This window comes from Lygodium microphyllum, chromosome 4 (genome assembly GCF_053477565.2).
Source record: "Lygodium microphyllum isolate KBCC chromosome 4, Lygodium_microphyllum_v1.1.10, whole genome shotgun sequence".
In the NCBI taxonomy this organism is placed as follows: Eukaryota; Viridiplantae; Streptophyta; class Polypodiopsida; order Schizaeales; family Lygodiaceae; genus Lygodium; species Lygodium microphyllum.
The window spans coordinates 53,345,981-53,366,514 of NC_141138.1; the positions used below are offsets into that span (position 1 = coordinate 53,345,981).

At 41.2% G+C, this 20,534-nt stretch overlaps 1 protein-coding gene across 10 annotated transcripts in view; it reads left to right on the forward strand.

Annotated features, from left to right (window-relative positions):
- The window catches only part of UVR8 (Regulator of chromosome condensation (RCC1) family protein), a 167,518-nt gene that overhangs the window by 50,583 nt on the left and 96,401 nt on the right, over nucleotides 1–20,534 (forward strand). For 9 of the 10 annotated variants that reach the window (XR_015690568.1, XM_087675982.1, XM_087675984.1 and 6 more), the window contains 2 exons: nucleotides 6,025–6,171; nucleotides 7,196–7,277. Coding sequence is in view for 9 of the 10 variants with exons in the window: in XM_087675982.1 (XP_087532108.1) it covers nucleotides 6,025–6,171; nucleotides 7,196–7,277 (229 nt within the window). In the remaining variant the exon portion in view is untranslated. The remainder of the gene's footprint in view (nucleotides 1–6,024; nucleotides 6,172–7,195; nucleotides 7,278–20,534) is intronic. The other variant, XM_087675987.1, reaches the window with a different exon arrangement.

Genomic DNA, 20,534 nt, shown 5'->3' on the forward strand with positions numbered 1-20,534 from the left:
TAGGCAGCAGAGGGGTTGTAGACAACAGGCGATGGCAAAGTTGTAGAAAACGCAGGTAAAACAGGTTGCTTGTATGGAAGAGCAGTCACTTGATCAACAAAGGTGAAAAATCTTGAAATCAGCAAGAAAACACAGCAGGAACACAAATCCAGAAATCTGATACCATGTTAGAAGTGGTGCAGTAGTGGAAGCGTAAACAGAAGCTGTAATAAACTGCTGAAACACAAGACAAAAGAGAACGGGAAAGAAAGAATACAATACAGATGAGAGCTAAGATATATGCTCGAGAAATGGAATCCATATATCAGACATAAGACTGTCGCATACAACAACGAGTCATTGGCTGTGTGGGCATTGGTACCGGCACTGGCTTCTCTCTCCACGAGACCTCCAGGTGGTGAACTGACCAATTGAGGAGTAGGAGCCTAAAATAAATAGGCATGAATAATGCCATGAAATATGCTAGGCCGGTCAGCAATAAATGCCTAATATGACCATAAAATGACACAATAAAAAATATCTAAATAGCCTAAATAATATGCCCAAGCCTCTGCAGCTCTGACTCACACATGAGCTGACATATGTGCTAATCTCCCCTCCCGCGGCCCCCGCTCCTCCCCCCCCTCCCCCCCCCCCCCCCCCCCAACACACACACACACACACACACACACAAAGATTTGTTTGGTAATTGATTAATTAAGTGTATGACTGTCATGATAGCCTCTGCCCAAAAACCATGGGGTAAAGCAGCATGTGGCAGCATTGTAAGGATCTTGTATTGAATGGTCCTATTCATACGCTATGCAACACCATTTTGGGGCCGATTATGAGGAGCAGCAAGCTTCCTTTGAATCCCTTTGCTGCCACAAAAGTCTTGGAAGGCTTTGGACACATATTCCCCACCATTGTCATAGCGAAGGCATTTTAACGTCTTGTTGGCCTGATTTTCAGCAAGTGCCAGGAATTTTTTAAATTTATCCAAGGCCTCGTCTTTGCGATGGATTGGATAAACCTAAACTTTGTGTGTGGCATCATCAACAAAGGTAATAAAATACTTCTTCCTCCCTAAAGATAATCTTGGCATTTGACATACATTTGAATGTACTAAGACTTTAGAGAGAGATTTTTTGTGTGATGTTTGAGCATGTTTACCATAAATGCAATGATCACACTGTTCAAAATCACAATATCTCAAACACAGTAAATAACCCAAACGAGAGAGCACTTTCATTCCAGATTGACTCATGTGTCCCAGCTGGCTATGCTACAAAGAAACACTTGGCTGCTCAGTTATGGCGACAACATAGTCACGTACACTAGATACATGTAAAGGATACAAAGTATCACTTTTGGACCCCTTGGCAACAATGCGGGAGCCCTTACATATTTTCCATTTGCTATCTCCAAAGGTGGTGTGATAACCTTCATTATCTAGTTGCCCTGTGCTTATTAAACTCTTCTTGAGCTGAGGTACATGTCTCACATTATGCAAAACAAACACGCAGCCGTCTGAAATTTTAGTTTCACATTGCCAATTCTTGCAATTTTACATGCATAGTTATCCCCCAAGTGGACAATACCACGTATAACACCATTGTAGTCAGAGAACCATTCATGATGGGGCGTGACATGAGAAGATGCCCGGTACTTATCAAATTCTTCTTGAGCTGAGGTACATGTCTCACATTATGCAAAACAAACACGTAGCCGTCTGAAATTCTAGTTTCACATTGCCAATGCTTGCAATTTTACATGCATAGTTATTCCCTAAGTGGACAACACCACGTACAACACCATTGTAGTCAGAGAACCACTCATGATGGGGTGTGACATGAGAAGATGCACCTGAATCAAGTATGCAAGTGTGAATATCATTCTCAGAATTTGCAATGTTGAAGAGCAAGTTGTCTGACACTCAGAGCTAAATAGTAGAGTGAGCAAGCTCGTCCAAGTCATCCCACTCGTCCTGTTCCATGTTTGTTGCTTTGATTCCCTTTTGTTTTGATGGGCTTTACATGTTTCTTCTGCACCAAGATATTATAGCATTGTTTTTGCCAGATTGCAAAATTATGGGCACCGTCAAGCTTCTTAATGTGCAAAAGATTACTACTGTCACTGTTTCCAGCCATAATTTGCAGCCCCAAATTGACTAACTAGTCGCCAAAGGCAACCCCAAATATGACGCAGGGGATCACAATGCACAAGAGTACCAACCAGCAATGAAAATCCCGAGATTGCAGAAATTTTCAGATCTGCGAACGAATTTTCAGAATTAAAAAATGTCGTTTGCTGCACTCCTCAAGCAATTTCTGACACAATTAGAGACCAAGCTAACAGTTACATGTGAAATCCCCGAAATTTCACAGCTATTTCAATTTGACAATTTGGTTCAAAAGCCCCAAATTTTAAGAGGATAATCCTCTCAAATTGCATCAATTCAAGTACCCAAGTGCATATACAAGGCAATTCTTGCACAAATTGATGAAATTTTGCAAAAGCCCCAAATTTCGCGGATTTGGTGTACACAAATTTCACTGAAATTGAAGAAACTTTACTAAAATGTGCAAAGCCCCAAATTTTCACTAAAATGTGAAAAGCTCCAAAATTTCACCGGAAATTGTACACTAATTTCACATTTTTTGAGTCAAATTGTCCACTTGTGCATTAAAGTCCCCAAATCTGGGAAATGCCTCAATTTTCCAGGAGCATATGTGCATAGATTTGTATTTTGTGCTTGTACGCGCGAACGTCTGGTAGAGAAGGGAGAGAAAATTGAAAGAAAAAGGAAATTTCAGATTTAAAAAAGAAACGTTGACTTTGGAGCATATTTGATTCATGACTTGTTGGTCATGGATTTCACGCCCATCTCGTTTGGTTGCAGCCCGTCCCATTCATTGTGTGCTTGCGACCCATCCCGTCCGTTGTGTGCCTGCAACCCGTCCTGTCTGGTTGCGTGCAGGTCATGCGAGCGTGGTCACGTTTGTATAGGTTGTATGTTGGTTGTGCTAAGGGTGCTCGCACCAATCTATCACTTGTTGATTGCCTCTCTTGCACCCGCCGAACACTTGCTACTGGTGCCTTAAGCTCTTGCTCACCTATCACGTGGCCTAACGATCGTCACTGGCTAAATGAAGCGTGCACCATCTGTATGCTATGATATCAAGTTGTTTTGAAGGTTGTTTGTGAGCTGAGAGTGAAGGTGCAGAGAGTTGAGGGCAGTAGAATGAGAGAGTGAGCACGACACTTGATGTTTTTGGTACAAAGACTTGTGTACCATGTTTTAGGTTTTGAAGATATATGAAGTACATAAATAAAGGGTGCGTCCACATCCGAACATAGTAAAGGGAACGGTGAGCCTTTATTCCCAACAGAAACAAGCTCCAAGGGTGTTGAAGACCGCCTCAAAGCCTTGCTGGGAATAGCTTCACGAGTACGCTTCTCACAGATGCAAGATACACACGGTTGTTGGCTCACCACAATATCCGGCAAACCTTGAACAATTTGTCCCCTAGACACCTTTCGAGGTAATCCATAGTTGAGGTGGCCAAAATGAGCATGCTATAGCTCGGACTGTGTTTACTTGTCTTGATCCACGATCAAGAATTTGAAAGGAATCCACATCAAACTCGACCAAGAGGCCAAGGGCACAAATCTTGTCCATTGATAGCAGATGGTATCCCAAGGGCGGCCCATCTAGAATAAGCTGCATGTTACTCCATCCTTGAATAGGGATAGAAGAACAATCTCCAATGAGAATTTTCCCATGTAAAGGCCGCAAATGAGCAACACTTGCTATAGAAGGAGTCATGTGCGTAGATGTACCATTGTTGACAATTCACTCCTGAGTGTGTGGGGTCGATGCCTCAACCACCTTCAAGTGGAGGAAAGTAGCTGATGAGGGAACAACCACTGCGCTAGAATCCTTTGAAGACTTCTTATTCTTTTCCTTTTCCTTCTTCTCCTTGTTGAGGCAGTCCTTTTTCCAATGACTTGTCTTGCCACAAATGTGACAAGTGGACTCCTTTTCCTTGTCCTTATTTGATTTGTCCTCCTCCTCCTTCTTTTGGTCCTTCCCCTTCTTTGGAGAGGACTGACCTATCAATGCTGCTGATTTAGAAGCATTGGTCCCTTTCAACTGCTCCTCTTGGTCTAAGACCATAAGAACCAACTTCTCCCAATGAAGAGTCTTCGTTCGCCTTGACGCAATCAAGGCCAAATAAAAGCCATTGAAACGAGGCGGTAACTGTGAAAGGAGAGTTATTGCCATGTCTTCAGAAGTAATCAACTTCGTTGCGTTTTGCACTTGCATTTGAAGTTGCCTCAACTTGTTGATATGCTCCCACATAGAAGATGACTTGTTGAGACTCGTGGTCCTTATTTGCACTTCCAAAGAAACTCGTTTCATGATGGTTATTTTGTTATACATTTGATCAAGCTCCATCCATATCTCTTGAGCCACTGTCAAATGCTCTATAAGGGAGATCACAGTTGTAGTGCATGAGAGAAATAAAAACAAGCGGATGTGAGCATTTATTTTGTCCCAACGCACATGAGCCTTTGCCAACTCCAACTTATCACTAGAAGAGAGTTTGGACTCGTCCTTTGATGAAGGACAATGGATAGCCTTTGTAACAAGTCCACTAAATCATAGGACTCATGAATGGCAAGCATTATAACACGTTAGATGCAGTAGTTCTCGCCATCAAGGTTTTGATGCGATGGAAGAGCCGGTAAAATGGGCACCTTCCAATCCATGATCGCTCGAAACTCTATCTCGGACTCAAAAGACATCTTCACCTATAATGCTTGCAAAAAACACAAAAAGCAGCCCCCTCTGACTGTGTAAACATAGCTTCTAGGCAATGAGAAGGTAAAATTTGCACTTGAAGGCCCAAAACGCAGCCTTCTTTATTCTCAAACAGCAAAAATCAGCAGCAGCTTCAGCAACTTTACTCCTTTCTTGCACGCCCGCGCTTGCCTCAGCCTTGTCCAGATGCACAACCCTCCTGCTTGCCCTCGAATGTTGAAAACACAACCTTGTGTTGCGTTGAAATCTCCTCTTCAAGTAGGTCCACCTTTAGTCAGTCCTTCAATACTCTGATACCATGTGTTGTGCTGAAATCTCCTCTTCAGGTAGGTGCACCCTTAGTCAGTCCTTCAATGCTTCGATACCATGTCATAGCGTAGTGGTGCGGAAGCGTATGACTGAGAGAGAGAGAGAGAGAGAGAGAGAGAGAGAGAGAGAGAGAGAGAGTAAGAGAGTAGAGTAACTGCAATGAAGAGTGCTGAGTAAGGAAGTAGATACGTACATGGGCGTAGAGCGTATGCCTGTGTATGTCTCCACCTCGAAGTATGCGCAGCAATCTCCACGATCAGAAATCTGGAATTCTGTGATCAGAATGTATCTATATGTGTGCCGAAGACATGCAATTGCCAATGTAGCCTGAAAAGAAATGACAAAAAATATGCTGTTGGCTGATTGTACCAGCCTGTTGTCCGACTGTACAGACAGCCTGTCTGACTGCATAGGTGGCGTATGAAACTGCTGATGTGGCATCACGCGTGTGACCTGTCCCAGCGCTGCCACGTGGCATACCTGCAATAAATGCGACTGACTGTATGGACTGTACAGAATTGCCATGTGTCACCCAGAGCACACACAACTGATGAAACTGCTCTCGAATGCGTGACTGACAGGAAATGCATATATACACAGCCTATCTCTGAAGAATGCTTGTCCAGGGGATCACAATCTCTAACATATCCAATGGGGAATATTGCCATAGCTTGACTTTTGCTGTCCTTTGTTGAACATCATACAACTGTTGCAATGGATTAATCTTTTCAGTCATGCATCGTCGGCAGGATGCTTTGTGTGTGCATGCTTTTGTGGTCAGACTCCTCTGAACACCATGCTGGATCTTACTGCCCCTTGGGGGTTTTCATGACTTGTGCTCTTCTAATTGTGTGTGAAAGCTGTGCATTTCAATTTATTGACATTTATAAGTTAAAATAACTCTGCAGGGGTGACTTTGGGCGCCTTGGACATGGAAATTCAAGTGATCTGTTTATTCCTCAACCTATAAAAGGTCTCCAGGGCATCGAAATCAAGCAGATTGCTTGTGGTGATAGCCATTGTCTTGCAATTACAAGGGAGGGAGAGGTGAAGAGGTAAAACTCTTCCCTTCATTTGGTGAATTGATTGGATCAAGTTCAGCTTAGCTGGAAACTGTTTTTCGGGGTACTACTTAATTTTGTGGGCTAAATTTTCCTATTACCGATGTTCATGTAGAGAGGGTTGGTGAAGCAATTGTGGTTTGGGGATTGCATTAGCGTTTGTTCTTGATTATCATGACAACACTAGTTTAGCAAACATGATTGTTCACCTGGGCATAGATTCACTGTACAAACTTCTAAGTGCCTTGGTCAGCCCATAGGCCTAAAGGAGATCTCTGATGACCTCTTAAAGCTGCAATTGATGATAGCTTACAGGAAACTTAATATCTAGGCCTTACAAGCTTACTCATGCTCTTCTTCAATCTTTCCGGCCTTAGTTTTAGAATAATCCAAACTCTTTTTTCAATGTAGGGTTTAATTCTTATTAGCTGCATATTTCTTAAGATTGCTGGATAGCTTCTTCAACTTGATTTAAAGCTGCTTGATGATGATAACTCATTCAAACAACTGATTACAAGTATCATGATTAGGTAGGCAGAGCGGCCAAATGCTTTCAATAATGGGTATTTTTTTGAAGGATGTTTTGTTTTGAGTGAATGCAATAAAGAATGAAAGTTCTTATTTCCTTTCATCGATGCATAGCCCTCAACACAAATACTACCAACTTAGTCTCTAAAACTGCTGTGTGATTAAAGGATGGAGTGTTTAATTTAGCTTGCTTTCAAAGCGAGTTCAATGACTATATAAGAAGGCCCTGTAATAGGCCAAATTCAGGACCACAGTTAATTTTAGACATCATTCATTTCTGTAGCTGAACATTCCAAGAGTGGCTTGCATACATAGTCTTGGCTGATCATTGTCACATGACTATGTGACTGTGTGACATAGTCTTGTCTAAATATGGTCTCATAGTCTTGGTCGAACAGTAGTTACATTTAGCCATTGCTGGATCTATTCGATGCAGGGTTTATTTATCTTTGCAATCTTTTAGTGTACTGATCATACGGATTTTTGGCAGCTGGGGTCGAAACCAAAATGGCCAGCTTGGACTCGGGAATACAGAGGATTCGCTTGTTCCTCGCACTATTCAAGCTTTTGAGGCTAGTTTTCTTTTGTGCTGTTTTATAGATCAAGCTTTTGAAAGTCAGGTGTTCCAAAAAGTAAAATTTTGTCTAATTGGTCTCTCTCTCTCTCTCTCTCTCTCTCTCTCTCTCTCTCTCTGTGTTTGCACATGAGTTGAGGAGAGTTTATTTTACTATTGCCAGTTTTTAAGCAGGAAGTATCTATGCTAACAAGCTTGACAAGTACATCCTTGTTGCACGGAGCATAAAGCGTTCTTAAAAGAACTTGACTCTGCATTATGATGGCTGACAAATACATTGTTGTTGCATGGAGCCTAAAGAGAGTTTCTGAAATGTGCATCTTTTAAGTGGTGGTTAAGAGACTAGAGCCTGTTGTATATACTTTGATAGATGCCCTAAAGACAATGCAGCATATGTCTGTACAATCTACAGTTTGCATACTGGGCAGTGGAAATTATAAAGAGCATCTCCTGAGTAGATGTGAAAAGGTTACAGCCCTGTATGGTAGATTTTAGAACTTCAAATCTCTGATAGATCATAGTGGTATTGAAGTGGGGAGAGCTACCCTGTTAAGAAGGTTTTTTCACAAATAGAGCATGCCATGCCATCATTAAACTTTTGCATAGCTGCTGAACTAAGTTGTTTAAATGCAAAGATTCTTAAAAAAGGAATAGGGGGTTTTCTGAGGGCAGGACATACTAAAGAATAAGGTGCAAGTGAAGCATAGCATTTAACAATGTTTGCCTTTTTGGTGCTGGTACATGAGCACATTTTGCTTCGAAATAAGGGAGGGAGGGTGTAAGGAAATGCTAGGGAAAACACACAAAAGTGCAATGACACATGATAAACACGAATATGTTGAATGCTTAATGAAGATGAGGGTGCATAGAAGTGATGAATGATACAAAGGGCCTTGAACGTCTGCGTCTCGAGGACTAGGGCAAAGCTGAGCTGAGAGTGGCCATGAACAGCTCTGAAAGTGTGTTGTACTTGAGATGGATCCTAGAACACAGCAGCAGTAATCCACTCTGAATGATGATGATGTGGTCAGGAGCGAGGGAGCAAAATGAAGTCCTCAAGGCAGCAAGTTGTCCGTGAAGACTCTTGGGCAGAAAAAGATTCAGGCAGCAGGCTGAAAGCGCAGCCAATTGAGGAGGTGATGATGCACAGCTGATGATGACAGCAAGGGAGCAGGAAAATACAGATCTACTCCTCTTCATGATGATACTAGCAAGGGGGACTGTCTTTGTGGAGTTGAATTAGGCTAGAATGCATGATAATTCTCTTTTAATTGAGGCATGCAATTTTACTTGCGCAATGTATGGATAGGAAAAAAGGGGGGTGGGGTTTGTTAAGCCAAAAAAAATTGCATTACACATTACATCTTCATTAGCTAACTAAAACAGCCCAAAATTGAAAGATTACCAAAGTGTTTGTGTCCCATAATAAGCATGCAAACTTTTGGAGGATCCATGTCTATAAATAGGAGGTTACTTGGCCACTCGGTTCATCCCTCTTCTCCTGGTTTAAGCCATCAACACTACTCTCAATGGCTGTCCAGCCCTCCAGGATTGCTGCCACATCATAACCAACCCATGGCACCTTGTTTGCTGTTGCTGTCCATACTTCCTCCAGCAGCTGACGACTTGTTTTGGCGGCTCCTGACATCTACGCTTATAGTTGGAGCAGGCCACTCTGCTGTTTAGCCTCTTCCTGAGCATCATACAGCTTGTGTTTTCTACAGTGCATCCCCATTCAGCATTAGACACACCTTGTTCAGCTGTTGCCTAGTTTTCTACAGCTGCATGTGATTGGCTCCGTTGTCCTTCAAATGGTACATTGTTGCGTTTACCAGTTCCAACCCTCTACGTTGTTGTGTTTTGGTTTCCAGCCTGCTGGCCTTCCACCTTTAGTATCATCTCAGCTCCTACTAGTGGTTACAGTCCTTAGGATTTATCTTTGATGGACAACACTCTCTGACTACTCCCTTGGCCCACTCCCACAAGGGTCATCTGCTGTTGGACAGCTTTGCCTTTGAGCATCTTGTACACTCTTTCATTTATTTATAGCATTCACTTGTTCACTTCAGAGTCTACTTTATTCTTTGTTTGTATTTTTGTGTTTTTGCATTCTTAGTTGAGTTATTGTGTTTTAGTCGTGTTTATATATTTCGTGTTTTCTTTGCGCAAACCCTAACAGCACTTCACGTGGTATTAGAGCTGATGCCCTTCTAAAAAGTATCTTGCAGTTATTGTGGAGGCTTGGTTTGTGCGAGATACACCGGTGACATGTAGCCAATTTACAATGTCTAAGACTTCTTCCCGTTGGATTCCACAATGTCATTTTAGACTTTTTAATCACTGGAGGCCTTGAGGTGGCATTATGGCCTCAGCGAGGAGGACAACACATCGTCTCTTTCTTCTTCTTGGTCAAGTGTAGGGGTCATGAAGGAAATTGAGTTCAATGAATTCTTGTGTATCAAATATTCATGCCTCTTGAGATACTCTTGGTAGCCTTATGTATAAGTTAGGATCAGTTGGTGAGGCTAGCTGGTTCTCCACTCAAGGAGGACATATTTCATTCGGGATGACTAGCAACCCATCTTCTTCATCATAGCCAAGCTCGATGTCACATTCATATAACCCTTTTGAGTCATATGAAACAAAACCCCTCCTTGTCTCTTTTGTTGTGCAGGATCTAGAACATGAGAGATTTAGTTATGTTAACTTCAATCAAGGAGGCTCTAGATGCATACATTCATTCATAGGTATACGTGGTATTGTATCGTTTGTTTCATTTGAGCATGGACATGGTATTGCTGGTTCACAATTCCCTCCTATTCAGCCCTCTTTTGCAAGTTCTCTTTCATTTGCTTTCAATAGCTTAGGACTATATTCTACACTTGTATCTAGCACGCTAGGATTAGGATTATTTGTTTTGTTCTTAGTATTTTTTTTGTTTTAGTACCACATGTTAGCTACCCATAGGTGAATGCTACTTTGCACTTTGATACATTGTTAGCGAGAATCCCACCTAATAATGTTGTGTCTTACACACATACACAAGTAAGCACATTGTCTATCTTGGGGCATTTGGTTGTTACCTTGCTTATTTTAGTTAGTCTGTTTGTCATCTCTTGGTTGTGAGCGCCATTAGAGTGTGACCGAGATATAGAAACTCTAACTGTGTTTTTCTAGGTTTGTTTGGTAGTTGAGAGTTTATGCAATCTTCATTATTCCCTTTTCTAGGACGGAGTTTCACAATGAATGGTCATGTAATTTTGAATAGGCCTTGGCTTGGTTGGGTGTTAAAGATGAAATTTATGAATCTTAATAGGAGCTCTTCGAAGATGTGGAGATGGTTCGCATGTTTGTTCACTTGTATCATAGCCTTTCTAATGGGCAAGATATTGTAATTAGTGTCTTGAAATTCTATAAATTTAGGATTTTGTCTACTTCATATTCTTGGTGATCTTTAATTATAAATGGAGGCAATGACTTTGGTATTCTTCTAGGGATATTGGATGTATAACATGACTCCAAGACTGAAACATGAATTACAGGATGGATTTTCATGGATTGGGGAACAAGTTGGAGATGGTAGGTGACTAGATTTACTTGGCCAAGAATCTTGAAGGGGCCCAAGTTGTTGATAATTCAGTTTTTGGAAGAAGTGAGAAAAATGTAGATAACGCCGAAGAAGCCAAACTTGATCTTCAATTTTGTATGATGGATCTTGCATGCAAAGCTTATTTATATCTCTCTTATATCTTTCTTGAGCTTGTTTGATCTATGCTTGCAACTCTTTATGAATATCTTAGAGGTGTTGAGCTAAATCTGTAGCAGTTGGTTTCTTCTCTTGTAATCTTACATGATTGTCTATCCTTGGGTATTGATCATAATTATTAAAGAATGATGTAAATTGAGTGGAGGCATGGGAAGAATTATTGTATGCAAACTCAGCAACGAGTAATAGATCCACGCAATTGTGTTGATAATAGTCGATTGTGGATCTAAGGTATTGCTCCAAAACTTGATTGAATCTTTTTGTTTGTGCAACACTCTGTGGGTGATTGACTGAAGAAATAGTCACTTGTATCTCTAGAAGTTCAAAGAGGCTTCTCCAAAACGAAGGTATAAATTGGGGGCCGTGATCACAGACAATATCATCAGGTAACTTGTGGTGTTGATATACCTATTCCAGGAAGAGTCTTGTTCTACCTTCTCCATTGATACTCTTAGTTGTTAGAATAAAATGTCAAATTTTTGTGAATCGATCAAGCACCACTAAGATAGAATCATATCCCTTGGAAGAAGGTAGTTCAATAATGAAGTCCATGGATAAGGATGACCGTATCTTACTTGGAATAGGTAATGGCTGAAGAAGGCTATAAGGTTGATGATGTAAGTTATCACTATGAAAATTAGAAGATAGAGAGAGAAAAAAAAGAGAGTCTATATTACATTGAGAGGGGAATTGATGCCTCTCTCTTTTCAAGAATTTATTGAAACAAAATCATGGGCACCAAGTGCTCAAACCATATTCAAAAGGGCTTATTTGTTGCAGCTTTAAAAATTAGGATTTTGAAAACCTAATTTTTGCAATCTTTGGGTAGCAAGTTGATTTTTTTCTTTAGTACTTGCATTAGATGAAGCTAAGTAGAAAGTGTTTCTTGGATTAGAGATACATAGAAGAATACAAAGCATACGGTTTAAATTTTAATATGAGAGCTTATTTCAAATGAAAAGAGAGATCTCCAATATATAGGTGTGGGGACTTGGATGCTTTAAAGTGGAAAGTAGAGATGGCAAATGATAAGTGTTTATTGGAAATGACAAGTGTAGAGACTCTTGTCTCTTTAAATTGATGCATGTTCTCTTTTAGATGTGACATGTCACTTTTTAAGAGATAGAAGCTTTCAAACCTTCTACTTTAAAAATCTCTCAAACTGTTAATAATTCGAGATAGTTACCGAAGACGAAATTCTTTTTTGTGAAATTCCGAAGCCTTTAACACGAAGAGAATTTCCATTTGAGTAACTTGCAAAAATAGTAATCTCCTAAATTTTAGGATTTACCAAATTTAGCTTTTGGAGAGTTTCATTATGTAGGTTTACCGGTTCATGGTTTGTTTTCTTGGTCATGAGTATTTGGTTTTACTTTCTGAACCAAATTTAGCTTTTGAAGAGCTTTATTAGGTAGGTGCATCGGTTCATAGTTTGTTTCTTTGGTCATGAGCATTTGGTTTCACTTTTTGAAACTACCATTATATATGCTTTCAGTCAATGTGACTATATGAGTGTAAAAGTGTTAGTCATCAGAGCTTTTTGATCAAATTGATTGCCTAACTAAACTTTTAATTTCTCTTGGGCATCTCGTCAATGAGGATCCAAGTATAATTATAGGGCGTTTTGACCATTGGTGACCCTTAAATAAAAAGATGAACATTTAGTTATATTTTAAAATACATGAAGAATACCAATTATCTTTTAAAATACATAAGCATCAAATTAGTTTGAAATCATTGAGCCAATATATCTTGGTAACAATTGATATACAAAAGGTTTGTTACATGTCTTGCTCTTGAAATCCGTCTTGTTTTCAAGATGTTTCTTGAAGTATGTTTGATACTATAGCTTTTTCAGAAGCTGCAAGTATTTGTGGATAGTCATTAAAATACTCTTTTAGCATCCATTTAGAATCTAAATGAGAGTAAATTTTTAAATTTCAAAAGAATTTTTTTAGAAATGTCTCTTGCTTGTTTTTTGATCATATAAAAGACTATTTGCTCTAGTTGAAGTATTCTATCTTATTTATCTACTTTAGGTAGATCTTGTATTGAAAGTTCCAATGCTGAAGGCCCTTCATAAGGCTTTAGAAGATGGATATGAAAATCATTGCGAATTCTTCAATGCTCTCGAAGTTGTAATATGTAACAAACATTGTTAATATTTTTAGTGACTTGAAATGGCCCATAATTTCTTGCTACGAGCTTAGTGACTTGGGATGAAGGCTTGTTAGAGTTTCTTAGATGAGCTTTGTCGAATTTCAGTCACACCAAATCTCCTTTTTGTAAAATCAATTGTCTTCGATGCTTATCAACTGCTTTCTTTTGTTTTTCTTAAGATCTTTGGATAGCTTGTTTAACTTGGATGAAAGCTGTATTCATATTATGCATGAACTGATTGGCACGAAATATCTTCTTCTTGGATTTGAGAATATGTAATAGAAGTGATTTTTCATATATGATTTGAAATGATGCTTTACGTGTAGAAGTATGAACTGTGTTGTTATAGGCATATTCTTCCAAAGGCAAATACTTTTCCCATTGTTGGTTGGCTTTATGGCAATAGCACTTACTTGTTGGAGGAAACCTTTGAATTTTGGCCTTGTGCCATCGAATTACTTGGAAGATTGGCCTTTGGTTTTTTCTTATGTTGGTCATGAAGGTTGCTTGTAGTTGATGGACCTTTGGCTTGAGGTAGGCTTGTCTCTTACATTTCTTGAAGGTGTCATTGTAGATCTTGCACAGCTAAGCCCAAAGCTTGTGGTTGCTCTACTTATAGCCTTGCAGTACCTTCTTAAAGCTCTTGGATTTGTTGCTTAATGCTTTATAAAGAAGCAACAATACCTTCCATCATGTACTCCATCATGACTAGGCAAGATCTTGGTAGCAGAGTCTTGCTGAATTATTACGGGTACGACAAGTGCTCTTCAAGAGCGAGGAGATTGCTCTTACAACTTACAAGAGAACAACTTGAAAGAGAAATTGAATTAGGACTTGATTGCAAGATAAGTTGATTACATGAGAATGCATGATGGAGGCAATACTTGCCATGGCAGAACCCAAAAAATAAACTTTCGAGGCAATACTTGCCATTGTAGAACCCAAAAAACAATCTTTCAAAAGCCTAGGTAGGAATCACGAAGTTAGTCCTTATTGAAATACAAAACCTAGCATAAAAAGATCAACAAAGAAATCAACATACTGGATGTTTCATATTGAGATGCTTTAGATGTTGTGAGAGTGAGATGCACCGGACTTGAAAATGTATGACTAAGCTTGAAGAAAACTAGTTGAAGAGACCTAAGGATGACCTAGGACTCCTAAGTGACTAGTTGAGAGCAAGGTAATGCCCGAACTAGTATTAGTCCTTATTGAAATACAAAACCTAGCATGAAAAGATCAACAAAGAAATCAGCATACTGGATATTTCATATTGAGATGCTTTAGATGTTGTGAGAGTGAGATGCAGTGGAAGACTTGAAAATGTACGAGTAAGCTTGAAGAAAACTAGCTGAAGCAACCTAAGGATGACCTAGGACTCCGACTAGGCGATGGCAAGGTAATACTCGAATTACTAAGAGATGCTATGAGGCACTGATTGAGGGAGAGATTCAAGATATATTGCACTAGTGGCGAGCCATTGATGAATATGGACAGTAGGGGGTGGAGAAATTGTGCTATCTCATTGGGGAAGACTCTCTCTCAACCTCCTTGGAGTGGCACTACCATTGTTGGAAGGAGTTGAGGTTTGTTGAGGAATGGGAATTGGATTCAGCTTTGGTATGGATAGAAGACCCTTAGCTGTCGGGATGAGGCAATTCTTTTTAGGCTAGAGAATCTAGGAGGGTCTTTGTGAGCTGTGAGTGTATTGCTTGCTTTTTCCTTAAAAGGAGACTGACCATTGGCATCAAAATGTGGTTACAGTTTATGGTGAATTGGGAAATATGGAATTGGGTCTAAATGTGGGGGTGATTCCTTTCCACTTGTTTCCTTCATACAAGGAGGTGACTTTTTAGCACAAGATGGGGATTCATGCGTTTTGAGTAATCGAGGAAGGTGGTACAAGGTGCAAGAGGGGGATTCCCCACACAACAGGACCATAGGCGAGAGTAAGGCACTTATGGGTGTGTGTAAGGCACAATGTTAAAGGATGGCATATTCGCTAATGATGTACCGGGATGTAGAGTGGTTTATCTCTTAGTGTTAGCGATGCCTTTAAACCTTGATGTGCATCAAAGACAATGTGTGCTAAGATTGGATAACCTATTGTATGTCTAAAGTAAGGTTCTAGATTGAAAGAAGAGGAATCTAAATGTGAAGTAAACATGAGAGGGAAGGGTGGAAAATGTGAAGGTGAATGGGAATCACCAAATTCATACTAAAATGAAACAGAGGATGAAGGATTACCTTGTGGATCTCTCTCAATATACAGTTTTCTTCAAGACCATAACGATACGAATTTTGGTCTCCATGGTGACTTACAGTTGGTTCTTGTTTAACAGAAGGAGCAATATTGACAAAAGCACAAAAATTGATTGAACGAACTTGCCATTGGGATTGAGTGTGAAGAGTTTGAATTTTTGACTGTATCTTGAGTGGATAGTCTTTCCTCAATTGAGAGGTGATGAATCTCATTAGTAGAGTGCTCCAACTAAGATGCACCTTGTGAAGGAGTATGAGACGAAGAAGGGTTGGGCATCTGTGAGTGATCTCTACAAGAAAGGTTAGTAGTAGGAGTGTTGTGCTCCAAATCATGATAATAATGCCTCCTCAAGGCCTCCATCAAAGGAGTAGTTGGAGAAAGCATCAAAGGATCCAAAGATGGAGTTGTTTGAGTGATCATGAATCAATTGCATGTCATTTGTGTATCTCCCACAAAACCAAGCTCTCCACGACAACCATAGGATACTCTTTTGAAAGAGCACCAGCTCCGATACCATGTGAAGATATGCTAGGGTTTGTGGAAGGAAAACACAAAATGTACGAACGTGGTAAGAAAGTAATGCAATAAACACAAAATGCAAAACACAAACACAAACAGAGAAGAGAGAGAACTCTGAAGTGAATGAATGAATGCTGTTAATGAAGGAAATAATGTACAACATGCTCAAGGGCAGAGCTGTCGAACAGCCGTTGGCTCTCATGGAAGCGGGCTGAGGGGCGTGTCAATGTTGTTAGAGATTGGTCATCCGTTGGACTAGCATTTCTTAGGATATAATTGGTGCATTTGGCTCTCTCAAAGGGACTTGCACAATTCCCATTGGTTGTTCAGGCATTATTTCCAGCAGACGCCAGTATTTGGGCAGATTTTGTGGGCAGGATAGTGCCACACAGGCAGGCTGGTTTTATCACATTTATTGCAGCTATTGAGTCGGCCAGTTTTAGTGGCATTTGGCCAGATTTGGCAGGTGAGCTAAATTTGGCAGCAGTTGGCCAAGTTTGGCTGGTCAGCCTGCCATATATCTCTTATTACTTGCTGGCTATTTATAGGCCATTTCAGCCTGCTCTCTTCACTTGTTCGTTTCAGGTTGGTAGGAGAGATTTGGCTTGAGGAAACACACCAACAACTCTTGTACATCTGTCCTTTTCATTTCAGCATTCATTGGCTGCAAATTTCTGTGTTTTTCTATCTCTTTTCTCTCCTTTGCTATTGTGTTCATTGTCTTTTAGTCTTGTCCATACACTTTCGCATTCATTTCATTTGGACATTGTATTGGAGCAGTGTAGAAGGGTTGATTGATCTTGGGCAGACTCGATGGGAAGGATTCTTTGCGACAAAAGTTTGAGTTTTCAGCCTTTGGAGGCTGCAATGAACAATTTGTGCATAAAGAAGCGAAGTTGCTGTTTTTTGCAAGTCCTTGCTGTTTTTGAAGGAGGAAAGGCTGCATCTTCAGCCTTTTGTTTTGCAGATTTTGAGTTTTCATTGCCTTTGGCTATTGAAAGTCTTCGAGGACAAACAAAGAATGCCCTAGGAGGCATCAGCACTATGCTCGGAGTTAGAGAGGGCTGCCCTTGTTTTTGTGCATGTGATTTTGTTTACAATGTTGACTGAAATTGAGGTGGAGTTTTAGGCTATTATGGATCATAAGATTCTTTTGTTGCCGGCTCTTGCTTCGAATCAAAAACTTGATGAGAATTGCCCATTCTTGGAGTTTGATGATTTGGCAGAGCTTGTGAGGTGGAGGTTATAGACCGTTGTACAACTCGTGACGCCTCTAAGCTTTGTGTAGGCGAGAAAGTCGAGTTGCTGAGGGTACATGCACATTGGCACAAATTGAATGGCCATACACATTGGCACAAATTGAATGGCCATATTCATTCTTTCCTCTTTTTCTCTTGCACTCCAGTCGTTAGTGCTTACATTGAGTACTTGATCATGGCTTGGAAAACATGGTTGAAGCTTGATTAAATGTACAATCGGATGACCGTGTTGAAGTGGGTGTCTTTGGAGGCTTAGATGAGGATTTTAAGTCCTAACAAGTCTTCTTCTATGTGAGAGTATGTCAATAAGCTTCGGTAATTGTAGATGCAAATCTAAATGCAGGAAAGGTGATTACCTCAGAGGACATGGTGATAACTCTTCTTTCTTAGGTACCGCCTCGTTTCAGTGTATTCTTCTCCACCTTGATTGCTTCAAGGTGGACAGAGGCCCTTTGGCGGGAGGAGTTGGTTTCTATTCTCTTGGACCAAGAGGAACAACTCAAAGGTAAGAACGCTTCCAAGTCAGAGGCATCGATCGGATAGTCTTTCCAACAAAAGGGTAAGAATAACAACAAGAAAGAGAAGGATGAGAAGTGACACCAAGAAGCATAAGACTACAAAGGACTCAGGAGGGGTGGTTGCTCCTTCATTGGCCGCCTTCATCCATTTGGATGTGGTAGAGGATGTTGTTGGGAATAAAGACTCATCATGCCTTTTATGGTGTTTGGGTGTGCACGCACCCTTACACTTGTACTTTTTATATATTATCAAAACCTAAAGTGGTACATCTTGTCATTGTAATAAAAACTTGGAGTGTTGTGCTCTCACTCTTTCTGCTCACTCCTCTACTTTGAACTCTGTACTAAACCTGATTTGCATTCACATTTGCCATCAAATCGGTATTAGAGCGGGCAAGAGATGGCTTAGGTTTGCCTGATAGGGGGAGTCAGACCAGCGGGCATGGATTGTGCAATCAAGAGGGGCAATGAGTAGGGGCTTGGCAACACCTGACGAGGTAGGCGACAGGAAGGTGGCGCCGTTAGGCACGACATGACTGTGCGAAGACAGGCTACGACGGGCTGACTAGGCAGCACGTTGCAGGTCAACAAAAAATTCCTACAAATTTTCCTCTCCCACTAGCAGGTGTTAGCGTGCACAAGCAGTGTGCAATCTTGGCCCGAAAAATTGGAGCTCTTCTTAGATTTGGGGGTTGTGATGCAAAATAGGACACTTGGAATTTGCAAAATAAATGCAGATTTGCATGGAAAATTTTGGGGATTTTTACATTTTACTGAAATTTCTTCAATTTACCTGAAATTTGTGCACACTAAAATCTGAGAAAATTGGGGCTTTTGCAGAATTTCATAAATTTATGCAAGAATTGTGTGGTATATGCACTTGGGTACATGTATTGATGCAATTTGGACGGATTTTCCTTTGAAAACTTGGGGCCTTTAACCAAAATTGTCAAATTTGTCCTGTGATGCTTTTGGAGCAGAAATTGCAATCAAATTTTCGGGATTTCACATGTAATGGTGCCTTGGCCTCCAAATGTGGTTGTAATTGCTTGTGGAGTGCAGTAGCATACACTCTCTAATTCTGAAAATCAATTTGCGGAGCTGAAATTTTTGCAGTTTTTTTTTGATTTTTCATTGCTGGTTGGTACTTTAGTGTATTGTGGTCACTTGTGTGACATTTGGGCTTGCATTTGTGACTTTTGAGTGAATTGAGTGCTGCAAATTATGGCTGGAAACAGTGGCAGCAGCAATCTTTTGCACATCAAGAAGCTTGAGGGTGCACATAATTTTGCAATATAGCAGAAACATGTCAGAGATCATAGCCTGTCCAGCTGCAGCAGTCGGACCAGCAGCACTGCTGCACAGTCGGACTGTGCAGTCGGATTGCCACGTGGCAGTCCGACTGCCTGCAGCCACTTTTACCAGGCTGCGCCCCAGTTTTGAGCCCCATTCCAGGCAGTTTTTTCGCCTATTTATTGCTAACGTTTTTCAGCAGTCTCCCGATTATTCTCTGTCGCAGATTACAGACCGGTGCCGTGCAGATCTCTGTCTCTGTTCGCAGATTTCAGACAGCAGATAGTGCAGACTGCAGCAGACTTCGAGGTGGACAGCAGGTCGCATTGTCGAGGTGGAGACACGCAGTCCAGCGCACTGCGCCCGTGTATATCTTTGTATTCAACATTCTTTATACAGCAGATCGTCAGTGTACACTGTCTCTTTCTCTCCCTTCTCTCTCTGCGTTCTCTCTCTCTCAGTCCTACGCTTCCGCACCGCTGCACTCTGACATGGTATTAGAGCAGTGTTTGAGGGCTGACTGAGCGCAGAATCAACCTGAAGAGGAGTTTCCATCGCGACACAAATTTGCGTTTTTTTGCGTTTAAGGGCAGACAGAAGGGCTGCGCCTTGGAACAAGGCTGAAACGAGTGTGGGCGCACAGGAAAGGAGTACAGGTGGTGGATTTGCTGCTGTTGGACGCGGAGAAAGTTTGAGTTTTCAACCTAAAAGTGCAGGTTTTGCTTTTTCATCGCCTCCGGCGGGTGAAGAAGCTTCGGGACGCAGAAGAGCCTTAGCAGGCTGAGTTTACCCAATCAGAGGGGGCTGCTTTTGCGTTTGAGAAGGCATTGCAGGTGAAGATGTCTACAGAGATGGACTTGGAGTTCCAGGCGATTATGGACCGGAAGGTGCCTGTCCTACCGGCTCTTCCTACAGATCAGAAGCTCGACGGCGACAACTACCGCATTTGGCGCGTTATGATGTTGGCCATTCTGGAGTCCTATGATTTGGCGGAGTTGGTACAGGAAGATATTGACCGGCCTTCGGTAAGAGATGAGTCCAAACTCTCTTCCGATGCTCGTGCGGAGTTGGCCAGGGCCCAGTCTCATTGGGACAAACTGAATGCCAGGATTCGATCCTTTCTCTTTCTATCATGCACTACAGCCGTGATCGCTCACATCGAGCACTTGACGGTGGCTCGTGAGATATGGCTGGAGCTTGATCAAATGTACAATCAGATGACCCTGATGAAGAGGGTTTCTTTGGAGGTACAGATGCGGACCTTGTCCGTCAATAAGTCTTCTTCGCTAAGGGAACACATTAACAAGCTAAGGCAGCTACAGATGCAGGTTCAGAATGCGGGGAAGCCGATCTCCTCCGAAGACATGGCGATTACACTCTTGTCCCAGTTGCCGCCACGATTCGGTACATTTTACTCTGCCCTTATTGCTTCGGGGCGAGAGTCTACTCTTCGGTGGGAGGAGTTGGTTCCTATGGT